At 33.5% G+C, this 22,067-nt stretch overlaps 1 protein-coding gene across 8 annotated transcripts in view; it reads right to left on the reverse strand.

Annotated features, from left to right (window-relative positions):
• Window positions 1-484: 484 nt before the first annotated feature.
• Window positions 485-22,067, reverse strand: part of LOC134237084 (multiple epidermal growth factor-like domains protein 11) — a 59,221-nt gene continuing 37,638 nt past the window's right edge. For 5 of the 8 annotated variants that reach the window (XM_062719178.1, XM_062719175.1, XM_062719179.1 and 2 more), the window contains 2 exons: window positions 21,897-22,017; window positions 20,479-21,461 (listed from right to left, as the gene is read on the reverse strand). In XM_062719178.1, the coding sequence (XP_062575162.1) occupies window positions 21,311-21,461; window positions 21,897-22,017 (272 nt within the window). In that variant the 3' untranslated portion in view covers window positions 20,479-21,310. Of the gene's footprint in view, window positions 901-1,094; window positions 1,213-1,403; window positions 1,557-3,150; window positions 3,280-3,416; window positions 3,558-3,791; window positions 3,930-6,050; window positions 6,192-7,845; window positions 7,987-9,752; window positions 9,888-20,478; window positions 21,462-21,896; window positions 22,018-22,067 lie in introns of those variants that run through there. The other 3 variants (XM_062719172.1, XM_062719171.1, XM_062719177.1) reach the window with 3 other exon arrangements.

Here is a 22,067-nt window from a genome sequence, read left to right on the forward strand (position 1 = left end):
CCCAGTTGTTCTTGAGAAGAGTTTTTAATTACCCCACCCTATTTTTGTCTTTTCTTGATAATCTCCCCTTGTGAAGAAAGTCGGCCCTTTATTTTAACAATTCGAATTTCCCTTCACCCAAGGATGCCTTGTACCAAGTTTGGTCAAAATTTGCCCAGTGGTTCTTGAGAAGAAGTCGAAAAGTTTACGGACGGACGGACGACGGACGCAATGTGATCAGAAAAGCTCACTTGAGCCTTTGGCTCAGGTGAGCTAAAAATCTCAAAGTTCATGAATCATTTTTAATTTATTAAAAATTATTCTCATTATTTTAGAAACAAAGTTGAAATATAATGTCTTCGGTTGCACGAGGGTTGATTCAGATGAAACATTAAGGTCGTACGCAACGTAGTTTGAAACTGGATTTTTTCTTTTGTAATTTTTATACATTTTTCTTTGAATAACCAAAGATTTTCAAAACTTGACATCTTTTCAAAACCCCTGGTAACGCATGTTGATTTTTTGTCTACGAACATGTGATGGTATTATAAGTTTAAATTTAGAATATCTTGAAAAATTATCAGTAGGTAAAGTACCTTGCGTATGTCCTTAACAGTCTGTGATATTTTTGACGTGCAGCAAAGGACAACATTTATTTTGGAATAAAACCTTGTTGATAACATTAGATTAGCAGTTGCATCATTTGTTTTAGGTCAACCCTCGTAGAAATGTAGTTAAGCAATGTTTGTTCTGTTGTCATTTAGCGACAGGTTGCGATAAATGTGGGCGGACTGTGTTGTATTTAGGTCTTCGTATGCATGATTTTCAACATGGCCATAGGGTAATGTTCCCTGTTGGGAATCCTCCCTGTCACTGATTTCGTAGAAGGGCTGGTCAGCTTTCTTTTTAAATTTCTTCTTCCTGAAGTTAAAAATGCTTACATTTTAGTTTCAGACCATACCTGGGTTTTACCAGATCTTATAGAATTACACAAAATGATATAAAATCTATTATATACAATTTTTAAAATGATGTGAAACCTAGAATCTAAATATTGGTATGAAGAAGCCATATTCTATATTAATATTAGTAACTCCTGATTTCCGCTGTCTTACCAGATCAGATAAAGTGTAATAAAAAATAATCCCACATTCAGCAGGAAGGAGATAACCAATCCTGCTGTAAGTCCGCCAACACTGCTTTTTTCATCCATGCATGTTCTTGCAAAACCTACTGTTAGAGAAATATGCAAAATTAAGAATTATATCATGAATAGAAGGCATGCTATAGCGTAAAGAAAACTTAATTGAGACTGCAAAGACCGTGCAAATTACTAGAATGTATATTAATGATATTACATATTAATGAAATTCATTTATTAGGACCACAAAGAAAAAATTACTGATAAGCTGTAATACCCATACCAAGTTCATTTTGTCTATCACAACGTTTCCCTCGAAATCCATCACGACAACCCCAGAGACAATATCCATTTATATTGTGGCATGTATCATTGTTGATACAGTTTCCACTACAGTTTTGTTTACAATCTTCTCCATACCTTTCCCGTGGACACACTGTGGTTATAATACAAAACTAAAATTTGTGCTTCATTTAAACTGATAAACAATTGTATTACGGAGTATTAAAACACACACATTTATATAAATGAGATTATAGAGGGGCAATTATTTTAGTGTGAATACTGTTAGATAGATTTAGTCAGAAGGCTAGATAAGGTTACAAGGAATGCCTTTCAAATATTTCGATCGGGAGGTCCGGGTTCGATTCTCGTTCGCGGTGCCGCGTCAAACCTTAGATGTAAACATAGGTAGTGACTGAGGGATCTTTTTCGTGCCAAAACTACTGCGATACGAGACCTCGGTTTAAACAGTCTCATCCGAAGGACCGGTCTCCACGTCCCAAAATGGGATTCGAACCCGCGACGTAGAGTAAAGAAACAAGGGGCCCATGGGCCACATCGCTCACCTGAGTAGCTTGGGTGATGTTGTTCTTTACAAGATCCCCCCTCTTGATATACCTATCATGCCCCACTACCCCTTTCCCTTTTATGATTTTAAAACTTTAGAATCTACATACCCAAGGTTGCTTCCACATATGTTTCAGCTTTCCTGGCCAAGTCATTCTTGAGAAGAACATTTTTAAAGATTTGTTCTATATATTTCCATGTTAAACTTAGATTCCCGATTGTGGCTCCGCCCTACCCCCAGGGGTCGTGATTTTAACAATTTAATATCTACACTACCCAACCATGCTTCCACATAAGTTTCAGCTTTCCTGGCCCAGTGGTTCTTGAGAAGATTTTTAAATATTTGTTCTATATATTTCTATGTAAAACATGGATTCCCTATTGTTGCCACGCCCTACCCCCGGTGGTCATGATTTTAACAATTTAATATTTACACTACCCAAGGATGCTTCCACAAAACTTTCAGCTTTCCTGGCCCAGTAGTTCTTGAGAAGAAGATTTTTAAATATTTGTTCTATATATTACTATGTAAAACTTGGATTCCCTATTGTGGCCCCGCCCTACCCCCAGGGGTCATGATTTTAACAATTCAATTTCTACACTACCCAACCATGCTTCCACATAAGTTTCAGCTTTCCTGGCCCAGTGGTTCTTGAAAGGAAGATTTTTAAATATTTGTTCTATATATTTCTATGTAAAACTTGGATTCCCTATTGTGGCCCCGCCCTACCCCCGGGGGGTCACGATTTTAATAATTTAATATCTACACTATCCCAAGATGCTTCCACATAAGTTTCAGCTTTCCTGGCCCAGTGGTTCTTGAGAAGATTTTTTAGTGACCCCACCCTATTTTTGTCTTTTCTTGATTATCGCCCTTTGTACTGGGACTTGGCCCTTCATTTTAACAATTTAAACTCCCCTTCACCTAAGAATGCTTTGAACTAAGTTTGGTAAAAATTGGCCCATTTGTTCTTGAGAAAAAGTCGAAAATGTTAAAAGTTTACGGACGGACGGATAGACAGACAGACAGATAGACGGACGACGGACAAAATGTGATCAGAAAAGCTCACTTGAGCCTTCGGCTCAGGTGAGCTAAAAAGTGGTACAGTTAGATTATGAACCACATGATATGCACAGTCATAACTTTCTCTTTTTAATCGTAATATTTCAAATATACATACCTTCAGTACAATGTCTTCCTATCCATCCGTTTTTGCATTTGCATAGTCCATTTACATTATTGCATTTATCGTAGCAATTTACAGGGCATAGCTGTAAACATTTTTCTCCAAAGTATCCCGAATCACAAGCTAGAAATTCCAACAACTAAATCAATTAGTAAAGGTACATGTAGAAGCTACATGCATATAATTAGAGTATATCACAAGATGTTTTTTAACCTAAAATGCATCTCGTATTTAAGCAATCAAAACAAAAAAAAACTCACGACCGTCACATTTCTCGCCTTGAAATCCTGTCTGACATCCGTGAATACACTGACCGTCCACATGATAACAAGTTTCATTGTTCAAACAATTTCCACTGCATTCCTCTTTGCACATTATACCAAATGTACCATCTCTACATTCTTCATAAGATGAAAAAAACATAAATTCAATTTACAACATTGATCCTTCCAAGAAAAAATACGAAATAAAAGTTACTATAAAATGTTAGCATGGTAAATGAATATTGTTGTTGTCTTTTTCACTATAAATCAAATATTAAGAAAATAATAAGTATCACGAAGAAATTGAAACATGGCATATTAAATTAACTTTTTTTTCTTTGCCATTCTGTGTAAATTTTATGAATTAATTACTTTCATAGCATTTGTCATTCCTCCATCCTGGGTTGCAACCATTATCACAGGATCCAGTTACGTGATTACATGATCTGTTCACACAATGCGAGCTACATATGCCAGAACAGTTTGGTCCGAATGTGCCATGTTCACAAGCTTGATACGAGAATAAAAGAAAGTTGCTAAGTTTGAGTCTTACATGTAATATTGAAGACCTACAGTTTTTCTTAAACGACTATAATTCTTATCCGAGGCTTCTAAAATTTGCCAATTATGCAGTCATGCAGTTATTGAAGAGAACATTTTTGTGATTTAATTCTTTTTTCAAAGCATTACCTGTTTTATGTTTTTCGTCTGATTTCCAAATATTTGATACAATTGTATACCTCTGTGAGATACAGTATATTTGCTATAATAAAATAAAGAAAATAGGGCAAGTAGTGGCGTCTCTATATGAGTGAAAAATTCTGGAGAGAAACGTTATATAATATGCAATCCGTTAATCTATCAAGCTAAATGTTTCATGGATTTTGAGCTTGAATATTGTTCGTTATCTTCATATAGTTCATTCTAGAATAAGTTATAGCGCAGTTCACCTAAAGTTTCTCTACAGAAAAATCAATTTAAATGTTTTTAAAGAGTAAAGATAGGTGCTAAGTAGAGCATTTGTTGGACACGGCAGAAAAATCTGTGTTTGTAAGGATTTTATGAAGTTTAGGAATCCAGTATAGGTAAGGCAGACCAAACCTGTTCGATAGAATGTTAAGAAACATCTTTAGAATGAGAAACTGAAATATAAGATGGACTTCCAGCCATGGATTTAAAACCGAATTCTTCGAATTCTGAAATACAGTTGCAATATGAGTCTTTCAGTGGCAAAATAAAAACCAATAGTCCTCTGTGTTCAGTAATTCAGATTAATTGATTGATTGATTGATTGATTGTATCTTGTTTAACGTCCCTCTCGAGAATTTTTCACTCATATGGAGACGCCACCATTTGCCGGTGGAGAGCTGCATATTTTGTCCTTTACTCGGCACTCAGGGCCATTGAGCAGGAAGGGATCTTTTTCGTGCCAGTACCTACTGCGACACGGGACCTCGGTCTCATCCGAAGGACCGGTCTCCACGTCCCGCAGTGGGATTCGAACCCGCGACGTAAGAATTGACTCCTTACTTCGCGACTCTAGAGCAGACACTCTAACCACTGCGCCACGCGGGCAACCAGTTATTCAGAAGTGAAAAAAGAACTAAATAGATTACAACATCAATACAAACTGTTCCCTTTTAACAAAGCAGGTAAGAACATTGTCTTTGTTTGTAAAACGCATCATTTAGATTTATTTAAGAGGAACTTGGATTCGATTCTACTAGTGGTAATCCAACTTATGCCCATAGCTCCCTTTCTAAGGAGGAAATTCTTCAAAAGCTTATGTGAATGAATTTGAATTACATGTACCATATCTACATTGAATTCCAAAACTTCATAGAAGTCCCTAAAAACACATATTCATAGCGGGTTTTAGTAAATGTACCAACAACCCTCTTTTTAATCCTCACTAAAATATCAACATTAATGAAAGAGATTAAAATTCCAAGGTGTTTTTGGAAAACTTAAATCACAAAATTGTACCAAAATCAACAGCATAAAAACTCAGGATTTTTCAATTTTACATACACATATACAAATAAAATATATGGAGATATCGAACAGCATTTAAGCTCTATAGTCCATTAAACATTCACAAAATTGAGACAGAGAAAACTATGACCCTCAAAACATCAGAGGTGGCATAGAGTACAATGGAGACGTGAATATCAGCAGTCTTGCTTAAAGTCATTATTTCGTATGTTTCATGTCAATACAATGACTTTGTCAGAAAATACAATTTATCACTAAATTAAATGCTGAGTGATTTTTTAGTCTTCATGTATACACACTGAATTGACGATGGATTTTTGCGCAATTTCCCGATCATTAGAAGTAGGGGATACTTACTTCTCCATGGCACCTGATCCCAAGTCTGATGTTTTGGAGGCCTGTTTTTGCTCTGTTACTATTTTGCACTGTTTAATGGACTTTTGATCTTGAATACTATTTGTTATCTTCATATATTACATTAGATATATTTGATAGCAATTTGATATAAATACATAAAATAGGTTAATATTTATTCTTTATATGGAGGGGAAAAATAAACAGTTATTTGCCAGCTTTGGCAACAATGCTTCATTTACAAGAAAAACAATATGACATAATATTACTTACTTTACTTACTTTCATCACATAAAGTTCCCTTAAAGCCTTCTCTACATCCATCCATACATTCTCCATGAACTTTATTACAGGTTTTATTTTCAAAACAGTTGCCACTGCACAGTTTTAAACACCCTGCATCATACGTACCAAATTCACATTCTGCAAAATAAAAAAAAAATCGAAACTAAGATTAAAAGATGACTATGGTTAGCTCTACTATATATATATAAAAGAAAACAAAGATTGTTCTTTTCTTATAGATGTTTGTGAAAACAAAATATGATTTCCTTTGTATAAGCACATGTAATCAAGTTTAAGTTTACCATTCTTGAAGCTCAACGAAACACAAAGATGTCATTTTAACACAATAAAATTTATCCTGGTAACATTTACCATATACCCAGGCTTACCTAATTAGTCAATAATACATAGACGAATAAGTTTTATTAATTAAGTTAAAGTAAAGCTATTTAGAGTCATGTGTTTTGTGCTTGTCATTGGACAATACTATTCTCAGAAAGTTTTGTAGAAGATTATTAAGACTTAAGAACAATACACCTGAAATTGTTGTCTTAAGAAAACTAGGGCGATATTCTTTTATGATACACTAATGTAAAATATTTATTGCATATTTGATAAAGATAATTTGTAAAGATATATGATCTCCCATGCTTTGTAGTTGGATATGATTTTTACCCATCGAGTAGTGTGATTTTTATCCCCGAGCCTTGCATGGTGAGGGGATAAAAACACACGCGTTTGATAAAAATCATATCCAACTACAATTATGGGAGATTCTTTTTATCCCATGTTTGTTACTTCACATCATATGTTTTACACTGTTTTTATATGGGACTCCACCTTATTTTACTTTATCACGTTAACCAAAAAACCATTGTGACGTCATAACTACACTTAACTATGGGATACAAAGACGATATCACATGAGCTATATCCACGGAATAAAGGGGTGAACATGGGATAAAAGGTCATAAATATCCCAAAGGATGTAAATTTATTTTTTACTTCAGCTAAACAATATACCGGTATGTTGGTAGATTTAGGGATAACTAGACACCAGAAGTGAAGTCAATGTTATTTAGACATGGTTTCCATTTGGTATGGCTATATCAAGGGGTAGGTGATAATCTGTATTTTTTAAGGAGTTTGTACAAAGAGTACAGGATAACTCTATGCAGGAATGACATTCCTCATCGAGCTTCTATTGTAGTAAATTAGATTTTTATTGTACATTCAAAATTTGTTTTGATCCAGAAAGATACATAAATGTTATAAACAATATGTCTTTAGAGAATCATTTTGTTAATTAAGAACTACTATATAGTCATCATGTTTGGAAATTAAACATGGTCGATTTATGGGTATTCCTAGAGGAAACAGCTTCTGTCTTTTTTGTCAAATTACAAATAAAATTTGTATTGATGATGAAGAGCACTTTGTAGAAAATTTTGAATTATATATGGACATAATAGTAACAAGTAACTTTTTATAACACCTGATATTTTTTGAAACACTGTTAAGATGTTTTATATAGAAATGGTGTATTGTTAAATGATAAAACAGAATTTTCTTTTTTAGCTTTCAAAGAGAGGGATAAGTTCATTGAAAATCTAATATGTTGTGTAATACATGTTATCGATACCAAAGCTATTGATAATATCATACTCTATACTTTAATCTTTTTCTTATAAAATCCGTTGTCTTGATATAGCTTTTATCTTTATCAAATGATATAATTTAATGTTATTTAGATTTGAATGACGTCGAAAGCACGACAATATGTGCATATTACCCTTTTCACATTTAGAGCCCCTATAACCCGGTGCACATCCGTCATCACACTTCCCGCTTTCTTTGTTGCAATCCGTCTGCTTTGCACAGTGACCACTACAATTTCTTTTACAATTTTCGCCGTATGCTCCTAAACCACATGCTGTAATATATTTTCCCTAACATATTCCTACAGTATTACATAAGTTTTAAAGGTACTTGGACACAGATTTGAAGTCAATATTTTCTCTTTAATATTACGACTTATATATTTTCATAGCATTTCACACAAAAATTAATTAAAAATCTTATTTCATTTAAAAGCTATTAAAACTTCAAATTTTTTGGCGGGTTTGATTGACACATCCTTGCACTTTCACAAATTTAAACCTTATTCTTAATACTAAGGAAAAGTGGCAATTTTGATGTGTATTAATGAGAAATATTAAAATTTTTATCAAGAAAAATAATTTTATTCAGAGTAGAAATGTTAGAAAGCAAAATACCTTCACAAGTATCGTCATTCCGAACTAAGAGTTGCGTGCAGAGTTAAGCAAATCGAGCACACTTGTGTTATGTACAGTTTTTGTAAACAGGGCTCGAGTTCTGTTATTGTTTATGTTTAGAATTCACCGGGTGCGTTCAATCGTCACAGTCTGCTTACCACAACTGCACGGACTGACAATATATTGTGTGTTTGTTTTGCTTTCGAACACGTCTACTCTGAATTTTCTTGATTATAGTATTAATATTTTTCATTTATACAAAACGAGATTGCCACTTTTCCTAAGGATTACAAATAAAATTAAATTTGTGAGAGTGCAAGGATATGTCAATCAAACCCGCCAAAAAATTTGAAATTTTAATATCTTTTATATGAAATAAGATTTTTAATTAATTTTTTTTGTGAAATGCTATTAAAATATATAAGTCGTAATATTATAGAGAAAATGATAACTTCAAATTTGTGTCCAAGTACCTTTAAAGTAAAAATATTATAAATATTAAACCTATAAATATTTTAACGATTATTATCAATATCTATTTTCAAAAGACAAAAATCAATATACAATCAATTAATCAATCAAATTGTCCAAAAACATCTACATCTGATTTACACCACTTCTAGAGTATATTGTTGCACAGTACTCTCGAAGGTTCTACTTCACTACTGTGTTAATATCTTAGTAACCCGCTGTGTATCTTTGCTTGTAAGGGTTTTTATGGAGTTTCGGAATCCAATATAGATATATGGTAGTTCAAATTCGGTTTGGTTCTTTGGGTATTGAAAGTGACATATGAGTTTGAAGAATTTCTTCCTAAGAAAGGGAATTGAGAACTATAAATGTGAATAAAGACCAACTAACCAATTTCAAGATGTTTCTACTAAATTTTAGCAACATACTTTATGTAAATGCCTTTAACAGTGCATACGTTTTCACGTTTTCTTAAGTAGGTTGAATTTAATTCATAAAACGTTTTGATAAAATATAGACGGCAAGTTTAAAAAGATTGAAATTATATACTGATGTTCACATTTTTAAATGCTTTTCCCCTCGACCCCCTTCCTTCAGAGGAACATTCTACAAACTGTCCTGTATTCGAAGGGGGTTACATATGTAAGAAACAAATATTCATCAGCAATCCATACAATTACATATACTTTGTATAAGCTATGGAGTCAATTTATCTTTCATAAATTTTTGAAATGTTACTAACAAAAATGTACGTATTTATCCTGATTTATAAACTAATTTTGAAAAATAGAAATATATATTTTAGTAAAATAAGTATAAGTGGCCTCATCGACACCCCCGGGAAACTTTGTTTATTTTACCTTTGCATTTTCTTAAAGTTCATAGAAATATTCCTGATTCAAATTTCCTAGTCCTACGAAATCTTATTCTGGTCTGTGTTAGCTAGTCTTACTTTCATTGCAATATAATCCCATCCATCCTGCACGACATCCATCGCAATGACCAGTCACGTGATGACACGTTTTATCTCTGCATCTGTCTGAACATGTTTTCCTACATTCAGCTCCGTAAAATCCGGCTGGACAAGCTGAAAAAGACCCTATTTACTGAAATTACTTTTAAATTTTTGACCAGAATTCATCAGATCCACATTAACCATCACAAAAATAATAATTTGTTGCATTCTCAAAATTTTAATAAACACCCAAAACAAAATAATTCAACATACTTGTGTAATTAATTTTTTATTTGTTTTTTTATGCTTATAAGTTTTATCCCAAAATTATTTTGGTGTATTTCTCACTTTTTTGTCATCTTAACTTTATCTCGGTAATCCTCATTCCCTGCGCCGTATCATAACTAAGACGTTAATTGCAGCTAGTGACTAATCCTTTTGTAAGATGCCAGCTTTACATGTACATTTAATTGTTCAAATCAAATGAATGTACGAAGGTTGTTGGAAAACTTCGCAGACAAATTCTATTGTGAGCACACCGCTTTTTCTATGAAACGTAAATTTTCAAAAATTCAGTAAATAAACCTGATTTTTTTTTTTTGGATACCAGTAAACGAAAAGAAAGAATTTATTCAGACATTCGTCTCATTTCACAATTCACAATAGATTTCAATAATCTATGTGTCTGCGAATTTTTTAACAACCCTTGTAAAAGGTATAGCATATCATAGATCAAATTCATTAATTCGATAAAGAAAACGAATCGTGATTAAGCTAGCACAATTCAAACAAACAAGAGGAGCGTTTAGGTGCCTATTAGAGGAGTACTAGTAAGCATCCCCTGTCGGTCTGTCTTACCCGCTGTGAGCTTTATGCAATATTGATAAAGAAGACATTTTACACCATAGACAAATTATCTTTAAAATGATTTTTTCTATATCTTACATTAAATATCCCTATAACAAAAGTGACCCACTAGGCACGCTAATGCGATCGCCCGACTTAACTCAAGCAAGTCGGACTTCAGTTTGAGAATCCCTTAAACAAAACAATTTTTGCTTGTACACTGCAACACCTTCTCTCTTGGCAGTGTGAAGGACAGGTTTCATTACAGAGTTGTCCATAAGCATCATCTCTTGTACAACCTTTAAATGAAAGATAAAGAGTCAGTGAACATTATTCAATTTTACAGATCTTTTAAACAACCCAAACAAGGAGCAGAGCAAACTTGCATTGGGCCTCAAAAACATCAAAGGTGGGATGAGGTGCCCTGGAGGAGTGAGGATCTGCTGCCGACCGTTCACTACTGCCGTGTGCTTCGTATCATGATCAGAAATGAAGGGGCATATCGTTGTGTTAATATCTCTTTTGAAAATCCTAAAGCTATATATTTATCATTGTCTTTTTTATTAATTTAGTGATGCTTATAGAGCGATATGTACTATGAAGTGCAGGAAATAGCAAAATAGATATTACCTTGCACAATTACTTCACACAGTTGTGTGTATGTATCTTTGGGGTTAACTTCGTTTGGATACGTAACACCAGGAACTCTTTCGTTGTAGAAAATTACATATCGACCAAATGAAACACATACATGAGTAACGTTCAGCTCGGGTAACTCCGGTCCTGTATGACTGTAACACAAGTAAGCCTGGTGTAGGAGACTGAAGTCTGAACTGTTATAGATGTAGAGTTTATATCCGTACATACGCTGTCTCTGTCGTTGTTCTATGATTCAATAAAAAAAATGAAAAATATACATATACTATAGCAACACTCTTCACAAAAGACGATTAAAGCGGCGGAAAATGCATCTTTTGGTTTGTTAACGTAATATCTATTCATCAATTTTATAAAATTCTGAAGAAGTTTTACGTAGGTGGTATTTAATATTAAAGACGTATTTAAATTTATTTTAAAAATCCAAATGACTTTAATATTTAAATGTCGTTATAATTCAAAATTTAGAACAATGGAGAACCTTTAGGTTAACTTTGTCGTTGGGGAAAACCCTTTCATTCATTGTCGAATTTGGATATAAAACTAAATGATAGACCTATATGTAATTCATTTCCGAGTTATCCAAAGGAAATGCATAATTAAGTTTTCATTTTGATCAAAATTCATTGAAATCGAGGTACAACTTTGGAAAACTATTATAAATGATTGAATAGAAAGATAGTTTCCTTTGATTTCATGCTTTCCTCTATTTTATTTCTTACCATAGATGCTACTATAAGACCTGTAGAAAATCTCTACGTCATAAATACTTTTGACATTCCCGAGATCCACGTACCACCATGCTGGATTGGAGGGATCAGTAGAAGAACATGTGGATAAAGATCTGTCTACAGCGTTCTCTGGCCCATCCGTTATTTGAGTACCTTGTTGTTTTGTTGGTTTATGAGCTGATATATCATCTGAAAAAAGAAAAGGTAAATTTACTAGCACATTCGATAACTAAATTCTTTTTTATTAAATGTTCTAAACAATTCAGATATGTCATCAGATAACAATAGTGCTGAATAGATTTTGCAAGCTTTGGATGGTTTGTTGACTTGTTTTCCTTATTCGATTTGCAAGAAAACTAGAGGTATTGTGAGTACTGATCTCACTAATAATCCCTCTGCCTCCAATACCAATGTCCATTATATTGGCAAAGTGTTAGAGTAAAAAATGAGATAGGAGGTTCACAATAGCATTTGTAATAAAGAATCTCTGAAAGTATCCTGAGATTTCATTCAGTAATATAAGAGGATTTACGGATAAGAAATTGGTACCCTTCAATATTACAGAAAGCGTGACAGTGTAAATGTATTGCCATGGGAAACCTGTACAAACATGTACAACCCTTCCCCACCATAAATTAAAGTCCAGAAATCTTAGACAACTGCTTTTTGAAATAAAACTTAAACTTGTAAGTTTACTTACTTTGCAATTGGAATTTGAAAAAAAATATTTTGATTACAAACATTCTGATTACACATACAAGTATTCTGATTACAGATACAAGCACTATGAAGTTGATATAAAAAAGATGCTTGAGTTTTTGATTGAGAATATCTATGTAGACAATCAAACAATCTATTGTCATTCAATTGCACCCAAGTTATAAGTAGACCTATTTTTGTATTAATACAATTTGCTCAAAATCTTAAAGGACAGATGATACAAACAAACTTTTGTCAAAGAATTGAAAAATAACAACTTGGGTCATGTTTAAATGAGTAAAATGAATAACTTTCACCGCGCAGTTTTTAATTTTTTATTCGAATTTGCACAAAATTTGAATTTAATATGAAAAATATTTGTATAGACTAATAAGGATCGTTTCAGACGGACAGACTTTTGAACATCACAGAAGGTTTACAATATTTTTATATTTTAGAAATTTATTATTTTCATCATTTGCAATGAAATTAGGCCAAAAAATACATACCAATTCAGGCATCCATTTTTTGTTTGTATCATCTGTCCTTAATACATTAATAGCAGAAAACACTTGTTGAGACCTTATATATTGGTATTATAATTTAAGATATATCAACGACGTATTGCTAAATAACAATGGTTATTTTCACTCTTATGTCGACACGATATATCCCGAGGCGCCTAACATATAAGGTGCTGCAGATTCTGATATATCTATTTCATTTTAGAATATTTTACTAGAAGGCGTTTGTAGTAATCTAACAGCAAAGCTTAATGATAGACGTGATGACTTCCCTTACTTGTGCAGCAATATGCCTTTATCACCATACATGGAGTTTATATATTTCAGTGGATTCGATATGCAAGACATTGCTCTACACATGAACAAATTTTAGAACGAGGTAAATTATTGTCAAACAAGATGATAAAAGAAGAATATCAGCAGTCATCATTCCGTTAGTTGTTTTGGCGATATATTTGTCTTGTCAGCAACTATTATCTATAATTTAGTCAAATACTAACTGACATTTATCATAACAATTGTTAGTTTATTATTTACTCACCGAATTGCCGACGGATTTTTCGCTTATTTCCCGATCATGACACAGAGAGTACGATGGTTGTGACCGGTCGACAGGGGATTATAATTATTGTTTCATTCATATTAAGTATAACTTCAAACGGTACCTTGTTTTTCCTACATTTATCAACTTAATATTTAATTACTGTGAAATTACTAATATAATTTTCCTGGGGTTTAATTTTAATGGTTTTCGAGGTATGGAGAGAACCACGAATTGAAGTCAACTATGAAATGTATTTTAAAAAAGTTTTGATTGAAAAATCCATTTACAACGTTTTTCCACCCATGCAGAAGAAAAATCAATAAATATTACATGATGTACAAGCGTATGTATATCAAATAGGTAGGATAAAGATATTCATGCGCAATAATACCTACAATTTCAGCTAGGATGAATTCCGAAAGAGTTACAGTCAGAGTAGGAATTTCTCCAGCTGTTTCTGTATTTCTTATTTTTAAAGAAAATAATTAAATCATATAATTTTGTGTTTAAGCATCGGTAAATGATTTTTAAAATATACGATAACGGCCTTCGGTTTCTTCCGGGTTCTGAGATTCACATTTAATTGAAACGAAAGAAGTAAAACTAGTGATTTACTATTGGAGATATAAAACGTATTATAGAAGCAATTAATACCAACCGTATCCGGATGTAATTTTCACGCTTGTAAACCTTAAAAACAAACAAATGTAAATAAGACGCATTATCTTAAGCTTGTCCTACAGGTTTTACATAACTAAAAATGTTCAGTCATGGACAACAACGTTATATTTAGAAACAGTAGTTAAAAATAACAAACTAAGACTTTTTAAAATCCTGTAAACTAAATAAACACATCATTGTTAAAGGTTTACATACTGTGCCAATGAAGTGGTCGATATTATCGTTACGTTTCATTATACAAATGTACCTGCAATTTCGTATAAATAGATCCAAGTAGAGACAAGATGTGCATAATATCTGAAGATTTTCTCCCGATTTGAAATGTTTGTTTGATATATGCATCATGCTTTTAATATAAGAAGGGAAAATAAATCCACAATGCTGATCACATGAGAACAAAATTATAATTCCATTCCTATTTTACATGTTTGCTATCTAGCTTAAACCAGGTAAAACTGTATATACATAATCATGTACAGTCATGTATATCGCACTTGTGATATTTTTTCCACCTGATCCGACCTCTGATATTTTTTTCCTATTTTGTAATGTTTCATGGACCTTTTAGCTTGTATACTACTAGTGTTTGTTTCTCCACATATTTCATTTTGAAGAATACCATTTTTTATTTTGTAAATAAATTTAAGTATATTTGATATGCTAAAAATGTAAGACATTCATCTCAAGAAAGAAGAGCTACGATTAATAATGTTATTGTCCCTCCCTTTCGCGAAAGCAAGGACAATATCTCATTCGCCTGTTTGTCTTTCCGTCTGTCAGACTGTCCACCCGTCACAAAAACTTTAACCTTGGTCATATCTTTTGAATGAGAAGAGATACGGCCTTCATAATAGAGATGTATATTACCTGCGACAAGACCTTACTTAATATCTGTTACACTATGATTTTTGACCTCGTGACATACACCATAAAGTTTGAAAAACTTTAACCTTGGTCTTTTCGTTTGAATAAGAAGATATAGACTTTCATATTACCCTTGTGTATCACCTTTAACAAGGCCTTTCTAAATACACAATGATTTTCGGCGCTGCAACCTTGACATACTTTTTAAGAAAAATTAAACATTACTTTGAATTGGCCATGAATTTTGAATGAGAAGAGATAGGTCTTTTAATAGTAAAATGTGTATGACCCGTGAGAAGACCTTTCTAAGAAAAAACTATGATTTTTGACCGCGTGACATAGACCTTAAAATTTGACCTACTTTTCAAAAATATAAACCTTGGTCATAAATTCTGAGTGAGAAGAGATAGGACTTCAATATTAAAACTTTTGATTGTCGTGACAAGACAATTCTAAATACACTTATATAATTACCGACAGACAATTGGATGAAACAAGAGTATCAGCAGTCTTGTTTAAAGTCATCATTTCGTAAGTTCTGTGGTCGCGCAGTACAGTTAAGGTGCGCAATGGAAATATCGACTAAATTTTGTATTTAAAAATGTTTTCGTCATCGGATTGGCAATTATTTTTAGTACATTATTTATATTGGATAATTGTAATTATGATTAATAACTACATTACGAGGACCATTATATTTTATATTTAGACTAGTCACGTGATGCGGCAGTCACGCGATTTTAGCACATTGACTTGGAGTATTGATGTTACATATAAATATCACTAGTGCAAGGGCACAACCAAGTTAAATTTCCAATTTTAGTAAATAAATATTTTCAACACGCATTGTAGTTTCTAAAAAGTGCTGCGATCCTGTCAAAATTCTGCAATTTCATTTTTAAAATTATACTTGTATGACCGAATGCTTTATTTTTTGCTGGTCAGCGGCATGAAATATTCATATAATTAAATTGTTTTTAAGATTTCATCAGGATCGCAGCACTTTTCAGATACCTTAATAGTTCTATAGTTGAAATGTAAAAGCTTACTTTCATCCAAAGAGTGTATATACTTGCACTACATCGATTTTTTAAGACCCCTCACATTACCCTCCGATGTACTTGCATACAAATATACGGCGGTGTCAATTAAATACGTAATGTATAGAAAATATATTAATAAAATAGTGAAGAGGACATTAATTTCAAGTTATTGGCTCATAGAATATTTGTAAATAATATTTTATTTAATTAGAGAATACATATTTTGTTGAGAAAATATTACTTGATCTGTCTCTCACTGCATACAAACAACGTCACGTTGTCATGACGTCATATTGACAAGATTATTGCGATCAGTGACTTGCTTATAACTTGTTATGTGGGGATATAACTAACGACAAAACAACACACTGTAGTAAGTTTTTATGTAGTTTGATGATTTCTTACTGGTTAAATTAGCAGATAAACTCATTTGGTGGTATTTTAAAGAAATGATGTATGACGTATATTGTGTATGATGTCATAGTCAAGTTTTCCCGTACAAATTAGGCTCCGCCTCCTTTTTGTAACCTTAACTGTGCTGCGCGATACGATGTTCTTGTCAACAAATACAATTTAAATGTCAGTCCATTATTTAAACACTTAATTGACAACGGATTTTTCCGTAATTTCCCGATAATGATAAGGAGCACACGGTGCGTTTGACCGGTCGGCAACGAATGCTTACTCCTCCATGGCACCTGATCCCACCTCTGGTGTTTTGGTAGTTCATGTTTGCTCTGCTCCTATTTTGTATTGCTGTATGACTATTGTTCTTGAATACTGATCGCTATCTCCATATATTTCATAATAGAACGATCTTTAAACAAAAATTTATCACAGAAACCCTTTTAACATTTATTAAAAACTTGCACCTTCACAACTTAACTCAACGTGTCATCTATAAAGACTTTTCAGAAAACTGTCATGCAAAACAAATATGCATCCAAATGTATTGGGTAAGTTGCAAATGATCACTTAACCGGAAAACCGTTCTATCATATACCTATACTTAACACAAACTGGTAATATATACCATCTATCTTTTGATAATTTAAACATATTAAACATAAAATTCTATTTGAAAGGAAGTTATCACATGTATTGAAGAGAGTTTGTATTCCAAACACAGTTATTTAACCTCTTTATACAATAAATGAATCCGAATATCCATGCAGATTGAATATCAAACATTTAATCGATGCAAAATGCGGCCTTATTGGAACTTCCTAAGGAAAATCACGAAGTAATAAGTTTTTAAATTTATAAATCGATTCCAGATTTTAAATGCGCAAATTTCTTCCTGTGCAGAGTATGGGTTGTGGGTTCTGAACACAGGTCAGAGAAGTTCCGTAAAGTCTTAGTTACGGAAAGTGTAGAATTTTTTTGGCTTGAGGAATAAATCATCGTTCAATGGCGATTGTTCACATCTAGCAGAACCTCGTAAGACATCGACATGTGCAACAAGAGTGTCAACTTGTGAGAAGCTGTTTGAGTACCTTTCAGCAGAAACTCGCCAACCGTTCATTAGCGCACCTAATGTTATTTTTGCTTTCCCATCCCCCTTTCCCTCTCTCAAATATCAGGGCATTTCGAACGAGATTCACCGTTCACGGTAGCTCAGTCGGTAGAGCGCTCGCTCCGTGATCTGGAGGTCGTGAGTTCGAATCTCGGCCGCGACCGACCTACGTCGATAAAAAATGAGTAGCAACTGTTCCTTCCCCATGCACTCGCCACTTTGAAGTGAAAGTTGCGGGTCCTTCGGATGAGACCTAAAAACCGAGGCCCCATGTCAGCGGCAGGCGATGGCACTCTAAAGATTCCTCACTGCTAAATGGCCCTGAGTGCCTAGTAAAGGTGAAAATTCACCGGCATACGTGAAAAATTCTCGAGAGGGACGTGTAACAAAATACAATAAATCAATCGAACGAGATTCACGTCTGGATGCGATAGGAAACATCAACGTCGTAATATTAGCGTCCCGGAGTTCGGAGAGGCTTGGTGCCCACAACGCCAAAGTACTCCTTTAACCTCTTTCCTTCAAACGTCTTGTCGTTAGTCACAGTATCTAAACTGGCGTCCACTGACAGGGCTTCGGGTCTTCCTTACGCTTTTCCTGTGTCCTGTTTGGTAATGGAAAACTCCCTATGACTAATCAATGATGTTTTAAAAAAGTCAAACGAAAGAAGCAAATCTACGACATATTCTATTTGGGATAAAATTGTGTCATACAAAACGTATCCTGCAGAAATATCCAGACTGACAAATTGGATAAGTTAACAGTAAAAAATTGCGTCTTTAAATCTTGTTATCATATACATTGTTTATGTGCTATTATGTTTTATGAGTAGTATATTAAATTTCAAGGTCCGTTAACTTTTGCATGTTAAACAATTTGACAGACTTTTAATCATTTTGTTCTATTGTTGACAAGGATAGGCGTAAAGATTCCTTTAGTTTCTGTGTTGTATGACTGCAAATTGGTCAACAATGATTAAAGTTCTGAAATAAAACATATGGAGATAACGAACAGTTCTCACGATCGAAGTCCATAAAACAATACAAAATAGGAGCAGAGCCAACAGGGACCTCCAAAACATCAGCGGGATCAGGTGCCAAGGAGGAGTGAGCATTCGCTGTTGACTGGTCACACCCGCCCTATGCTCCTTGTAATGATCAGAAAATAACGAAAAAAACGTCGTCAGTTCAGTGTATGAAATAAAGCAACGAAATGCAATGTCTGATTTTTATTCGTTATTCATTAACGATTTCCGTATGAAGAAACATTTTTGGTTATCAAAAAGAAAGTCCTGGTCCAAGGATCATGAAAAATACTTAGACTTAAGTCAAATTTTCAATCGCCTGTAGAATGCTTATTTTCTATCAATTAATCCCTTACTTTGAAGATAACAACACCTCTGTAAAGCAATAATATTAAAAAGTTTGATTTTGGCCTGTTTGACTTCTACAATATTTTAATGCAACAGAAAAATTTTGACTTAAGCTTTAGATGTTTCATGATCCCTGGGGCCTGGTTTTATAAGATATACTTATGTACTGATACTTTTCATTTCAGAAGGATAAACATCATCATTAATGTTTTCCGGGTTGTACATCAAATGTAACATTCCATGTTTCCAGTAATTCACACTGAGAATGTAAGATATATGGTAGCATAAAAAGGTTTTGTATCATTCAAAATGTACAAATATCTTATTATCGACCAGTAAAATCAAATATATATTTTATATGCACTAATGCCCTGGGTTGTATTTAAAAGGGGATTGATTGATTATATATTGTTTAACGTACTTCTCGATAATTTTTCACTCATATGGAGACGTCACCGTATGCCGGTGAAGGGCTTCAAATTTAGACCTATACTCAGCACTCAGGGCCATTGAGCAGTGAGGGTTCTTTATAGTGCCAGCGCCTACCGTGATACGGGACCTACGTTTTAAGATCATATCCGAAAGACCCGTGACTCTCACTTCCGATGCCGGGCGCTTGGCGAAGGAACAGTCACTACCTATTTTTACGCCTTAGGTTTGACGCGGCGCCGCGAACGAGAATCGAATCCGGGCCTACCGATCACGAAGCGAACGCTCTACCACTAAGCTACCGTGAACGGTTTTTAAAAAGGAAAAGAAATATCTACGTTTACTAATTTTCTTACTCCCTTTAGGTGATTTATTTACTATAAGTGCTGTCTTACAACAGGGAATGAAGTTTTTCTAACATATTCTTAGATTTCAAAAAAAAAAATCTTTAGTCTTATAGCACTTTTGATTTTTTTTCTCATAGTGTGTATTTAAATCCCACACGAAATTTTATTTGACTTTATATTGGATAGGGTTAATTTTCAAACAACGAAATTAAATGCCCACGAAATTATGTTTGATGGCAGAACAACGATATTTTATGCCCACGAAAATTTGTGCTTCTACAGTATTTATGATAAATCAAACGCCATTTTAAAATCATATGTAATTAACAAACAGTATTGAAGCTCAAAAGTCCAGTCAAGCTATACAAATCAGGAGCAGAGCATAAATGAATCTCTTAAATAACAGAGGTGCAATGGAGGAATGAGCATCCAGCCATGTGCACCTTGAAATGATCGGGAAATATACGGGAAAATTCATCAACAAATTAATGGGAGACCTAACAACTAATATGTAAAACGTCAGTCAGGAATCGAATCGATGATAAATTGTATTTGCTGACAAGGTCTCTCTATCGACCATAGAACTTTCGGAATTACTTTAAAAGCGGTTTCTGATATTCTTGTTTCATCAATATCTCTGTTAGTAATCTACCTCGTTTTGTAAGAAATTGCACATACAAAAATCATGCTCTTGCGTACATACACAGAACATGTTCTAGCGTATTGAGTCAACTGAGAGAGATTAATCACGTATGCTGGTGCTAAAAGCATATTGCTGTATAAGTAAGGGGAGTTGACGATTGAAAAGTTAAAGTCATCACGTTTATCATTAAGTTTGGTAGTCAGATCACCATTGAGGTATTTTTCAAAAGAATTATCTAAATAAGAAACAGATGAGTCAGACTTTGTGGTATATATTATTTCAAGCTCACAGGAATATATGGTATCAATATCAGAATGGAAATAACAATTGTTAACAATACGTCGGTGATATATCTAAATATTGAGTTTAATGCCTTAGCAACGTTTTTCTGTTCACGTATAAGATTTCGACAAATTCCTCTGCATTTGATAAAGAAATACATCAGCTGATAACGGGGCGCAATTGGTCCCCACGGGAATTCCAAAAGATTGTTGGAAGACATAGTCTCCAAAAACCACATAGATAATGTCAAACAGAAACTCGGACATCTTTTAATATCATCTTCAGAATTACGGTACCTGTGTGTACATTCAATTTCTTTTAACAAAATAATTCTAATGTTTTCAGTAGGAATTATACAGAACTTGTTCTCATATCATTTAACGAGAGGTTTCGATAAATGTCGACGGATTTAGCTCCTCGTAAACATGATTCTCAACATGGCAATCAGAGGTTGATCTTCGTTGAGTACCCTCTCTGTCACTGATCTCATAAGAAGGTTGGTCATTTTTCTCTACAGTTTTCTTCTTTCTGAAGTGAATAATACTTTATTATTAGTTTCAAATCATAATATGATTTGAAATCTTGTACAAATATAAACAAAATTGAATTTAAGAATTATAAAGAATTTCTTTAAAAAGACCCAAATTACATACCGTATAAGGAGAATTTTTAGCGAGGATTTAATTTTGGCATTATTAGCGAGGGTCCTGAGATCGCTAAAATTAAATATCGCTAAAAAATAATTACATTTTATTTGTAAAAGCTTCTTTAGTAAGCATTTAAAAATCGCTAAAATTACCTCTCGCTAAAAATAAATTACCATTTTTTAAGGATAAATCGCTAAATTTGCGTCTCGCTAAAATTTCCAATTATACGGGTATATATATTCTACAATCCACTGAAGAATCTATATTCAATCTTATTGTGAAACCTAGTATGTTTTTCTTTTAGAGATAAACATACCTGAAGATACGAAGTACTATTAAGAATAAGAGTCCGACATTCAGCATTAATGAAATTACTAATCCTGCTGTAAGTCCATCAGCTTTGTCTCCTTCTTCCATATATGATCCTTGAAAACCGACTGTTAAAGCACATGGGAGAATATATAGAAATACATGAATGTTAGTTGTA

This window comes from Saccostrea cucullata, unplaced genomic scaffold (genome assembly GCF_032062105.1).
Source record: "Saccostrea cucullata isolate Sc308-1 unplaced genomic scaffold, CSIRO_AGI_Scuc_v1 ctg282, whole genome shotgun sequence".
Classification (NCBI taxonomy): Eukaryota; Metazoa; Mollusca; class Bivalvia; order Ostreida; family Ostreidae; genus Saccostrea; species Saccostrea cuccullata.